The 4,410-nt window shown below is 37.5% G+C and overlaps 1 protein-coding gene across 1 annotated transcript in view; it reads right to left on the minus strand.

Annotated features, from left to right (window-relative positions):
* LOC102194506 (alpha-2-macroglobulin-like) overlaps positions 1-4,410 on the minus strand; it is a 93,274-nt gene that overhangs the window by 49,768 nt on the left and 39,096 nt on the right. The window contains exons 32-34 of the mRNA XM_013915394.1: positions 1,611-1,717; positions 769-785; positions 448-572 (exon numbers count right to left, since the gene is read on the minus strand). Of these exons, the coding sequence (XP_013770848.1) occupies positions 448-572; positions 769-785; positions 1,611-1,717 (249 nt within the window). The remainder of the gene's footprint in view (positions 1-447; positions 573-768; positions 786-1,610; positions 1,718-4,410) is intronic.

Here is a 4,410-nt window from a genome sequence, read left to right on the forward strand (position 1 = left end):
TGATTTGATTTGATTTGATTTGATTTGAAGAGGCCCGAGAACTGTCAACCAAAAGAGGGCCCAGCAAACGTGGAAAAAACATTTACCTCCAGAACTAAAGTGGTTGGTGTTTCCATTTCCCAAATGTTGTAAGAAGAGGAAGTAATACAACACTGACATTCTTCCAAAATAACAAACATATTCTCTAAACTTGTCCCTGATATCAAATTTAATGATTATATTTTTTTTTTTAAAAGAGAGCGTTTTACTATTTAAAATGTATTCTTTGCAGTACTTGCAATGTCTTTCAAATATTTTAAAATCATCTGTTTATGTCAATATTGTCCTCAGCTGTCTGACTTTTCCTGGAGGCTAACTCACTCCTCTTAAACTGGTTTGGCCACATTATTCTGGCGCTCAGTGTTTACTGTAACCAAAAGTCATGTTTGAAAGGGCAGTAAACTCTACCAGTGATTGGCTTGTCGATGGCTGGTCAGAGATCTGTGGTGAACTTGTCCGGCTCACGGTCAGCCACACTTCTCCACTAGGAAGAGTGATGGTGTGAAACTTCCTCTGCAAAACTCTGTCTTGATCTGGAAAACATCCATAGACAGAGTCACTGAAACAGCCTGCATTTAAAAACAAATCTGAAAACATATTTTACAAATAACTGACTGTCCTACCTTCTTTTAACTTGAAACAGATTTTATAAACACTTCCTCCAAGTTTTTCAAGACTTCCGCAATTGCCTCCCCCGGAGTCTCGCCTTTTCTGAAAGAATCTCCTCACCTTCTCCTTTTCTCCGTCTGTAAAGTCAATGTCTTAAAAAAAGTGGGTATGGATATTTATCCATTTTATCTGCAATTCTATACTAACATGAGAACTTTCAATCCGTCTAACACTTGTTTGTGCCGCTCTGTGAGTGCATTTTTACTTTTACTTTTAAAGTATTGCCTTCTCATGTTTACACGGCCACACCCAGTAATGGAAAGAATTTAATTAACATTTAATTGTCAGGAGATGTTCTTGGCTCACCTGCTGTGCAGGTACTTTACAAGGTGTTTCAGCTGTCAGAGTTTAACTGTAAATTATATTTATGCCTTAATATGGTTTTGAGAAATGCATTTCACTAGTAATTATGGTGACAGCAAATTAGAGTTTGGACTTTGGATTGTATAGTTTATCTGATGTGATAGAAACTTTTCAAGAAATCTGAAACAACAAAATAATATTTCACAAGAACCCGACCATCCATCCATCTGCATGGGAGCTGGAGCCAACAAATCATACATTAACCCATGATTTGTTGGGTTAACCCTCTGAGGTCTAAAATATAATCGGCCATTTTTGACTACTTTTGATTTTACATTTGTATTTCACCTTCAAATTGTCTTTGTTTCCTTGCCTTGCTTGGTATCATTCTTTTTAGCACAATCTCATGTGTCTGAATTTACAATTATTTTTTCATTGATATACTGTATTACAGTTGTTCTTAGTTGATTTGTCCCTGTAAAGTGTGTCTAAAAGAGTCAGGAGATGTTGTGTATTGTATGGACCAAAAAGGGGAATATGGGTGAGGATGCACACATTGTAACAGTCCCTCTGTGCTGGCCTGGGACATCAGTAGTTACTCTCTGTCCAATGCGATTTCTTCCACGCCTTTGGCCAGATTGAAACCCGCCTCATCAATGTATATGAATGTGTGCAGTGGTTCCCTGGCTTCCAGCTCCAGTACATGCTTTAGAGAGAGAGAGACGGAGAGAGAGAAATGTAACAACTTTTCCTGGGTAACATAATGCATTTTGTATGTTCTGTGGATATAGATACAGAATTGCTAGTCTCCTGCATGAAACTACACAAAGTAAAACAGTTTACAGCGCTGAACATTCGAGTAGAAGACATGTTTTACCTATACATACTGGTGACAGATCTCCTTCACTCTTTCACTGTTCTGTTCAAATGGCACTTTGTACAATTGTTTCATGCGCATTTCATTTTTCTTGAGTACTCTGTCAATTGTTGCAATTGACACAGATCCAATATTGCCAAATACACTGTTATCCTCTATGACAGCAATTTTAATTTCTTTCAACTTTATTGCATTGTTTGCAATCACCATTGCACAAATGGCTTTGTCTTGCCGTAGGGTAAAAAGGGGCCCTCTTCCACCTCTGCAAGGTTGTCTTTCAATCCTTTGTGGTGCAGATTACAGTAAAAGTAATGTACACTGAACATGAGATATTATGAGATGTTGGATTACTGTCCAATACTATACATACCTGTTCCCCATACAAAATGTTTGAATGATTGAATTCACAGTGGTTGTTCCAACATTTGGTTGCACCCTCCGACCAGCCTCATCCGTTGTGAGGCCGTAATTGACAACATGGTCAACAAGTGTTGCCCTAAGTTCACTAGGGATCTGCCTATGTATTTGGCGTGTTCTCCCTCTTCCCCCTTAATTCAACAATTTTGTATGCAATGACTCAAGCAATGAAATGAAGACTATTAGTTTTATTTATTATTCAGCATCCAAAAGTATAGTTCATTTTGACTGACATGCCATAAGCAAATGATAATGTTATAAAACGGCAGAGAATTGTGTCCTGGCAGTGCTTGTGGTCGTGAAGTGAAAACACACACGCAGTGACTCCATCCCAAACAGCTTCCTTAGTGGTAATACAGCTCCCGTGACTCCTAGTGACAAAACACACATACAACACAATGACTAAGCAATCTTTAGCATAAGGAAAGCTTTCACACAATAACATGTCCGAGCAATACTACCGAGTTTCACACAATGATCCAACGCTGACTGAAGCCCAATCACACCGTCAAATAGACGGCCCCAAAGATGGCAGATAATAAGCCACAGCTGCGATCAACTGCAGGTGCGGCAGGTGCGGCAGGTTTCAGCGGTAGTACTTGTCTCAACTTGGAGGTAAGCAAACCCGTCAAGAGAGAGAGAAAGCGAGGGAGCGAAATACAAACATCGACACAACGAGCAGGCAACCCAGCGGGGCTGTCAGACCATGACAATTTTCACATGAATGTCTGTTTACACTTACATAATTTGTCTTCATCTAATATACAAATCTCTAATAAATTAATAAATTTTATAAATTTTATTTGGGACAGTGCATGTTAATGAACATACATGTAAAATAAGAATTTCCATGAATGTAAACATACCAGATTATAGCCAAAGGCTAATTTCCATCTGTTGTCCAAAAACATATTTAAAATGGACATAATAATTCATGAAAAGTTCATAATTCATACATAATAAGAACTCCATCACCAAACTCACACATACAAACCATTCTATTCCCAAGTAAAACATTAAAAGTATACAACTTATACATGATCACACACTTGATTTGTCCGTAACCAGTTTTTAACCTGTGCCTTAAACAAGGTGAATGTAGAGCATTCTCTAATGAATTAAGGAAGACTGTTCCACCAATGGCCACCCTGGACAGAGAGGACGTTCTGCCCAAATGCTGTCTGTCTGTGGAGTATAAACAAGTCTCAGCGGGTTGTGGCTCGAGTGGTCCTGTCTAAGCTTTCTTTACGCCTAATGAACTCCTTTAGTGGTGGTGGAGACTTTATATATTAAGCACACTCTTTTACATTTCACTAAATTATTGAAGTTTGATAATTTATGTTTTTTTAACACATGACAGTGGTGATAGGAAGTCAATTTTTTGTCAAGTAATTTTAAACTTCTTTTATAAATATTTTCAATAATTTTAAGTGTTGTTGGACAAGCAAGTGACCAGGACGTCAAACAATAATCTAAATGAGAGATAATCATTGAGTAAAAATATGTTTTTGCAACGTTCATATTTAATCAGCTTCTAAAGCTCAGAAGCTAATCTTTAGACTCCAATTAAAGTAAGCTTAGTTTATTATGCATTAAGAAAGAATGACATGGATTTTCCACATATGGTTAGAATAACATTGTTGAAATGTTCATATTTTAGGTATAAATTGACAGAAAGACCAGAAGTGACCACACTTCTTACATAATTTATATGTTGAATTGTCTCGACATCAACAGTGATCTAAGCCTCTTTAAAAATATTTTTTCCTATTCAGTGCAAAGGGTTGGAAAATCTGCCTCTCCTATTTTCATCTCACTCTGCTGAATAAGCAGACAGACTGTACAGTGGCAGAAGTAGTTACACAAAGTTACACTTATATTGTCATGAACATCCAGTTTTCTTTTTCTCTTTAAATTTAAGTTCAGGAATTTAAGCACAAAGACTTTTGAAGATCGATTTATGTACTGTTTAATGTTGTGCAGTTGAGCAAATAATTAACTGTCCAGTTCTTCCTACAGAGCACTGGCGTGCACAGATAGAGACGAGGTGGTGCTGAAGCACTTGCCCTTTTGCCCTCAGTCCAAAAAAGTGCCCTTTTGAAAGA

The sequence above is a fragment of the Pundamilia nyererei genome, unplaced genomic scaffold, assembly GCF_000239375.1.
Source record: "Pundamilia nyererei isolate P.nyererei 1_Seehausen unplaced genomic scaffold, PunNye1.0 scaffold00298, whole genome shotgun sequence".
NCBI classification, from domain to species: domain Eukaryota; kingdom Metazoa; phylum Chordata; class Actinopteri; order Cichliformes; family Cichlidae; genus Pundamilia; species Pundamilia nyererei.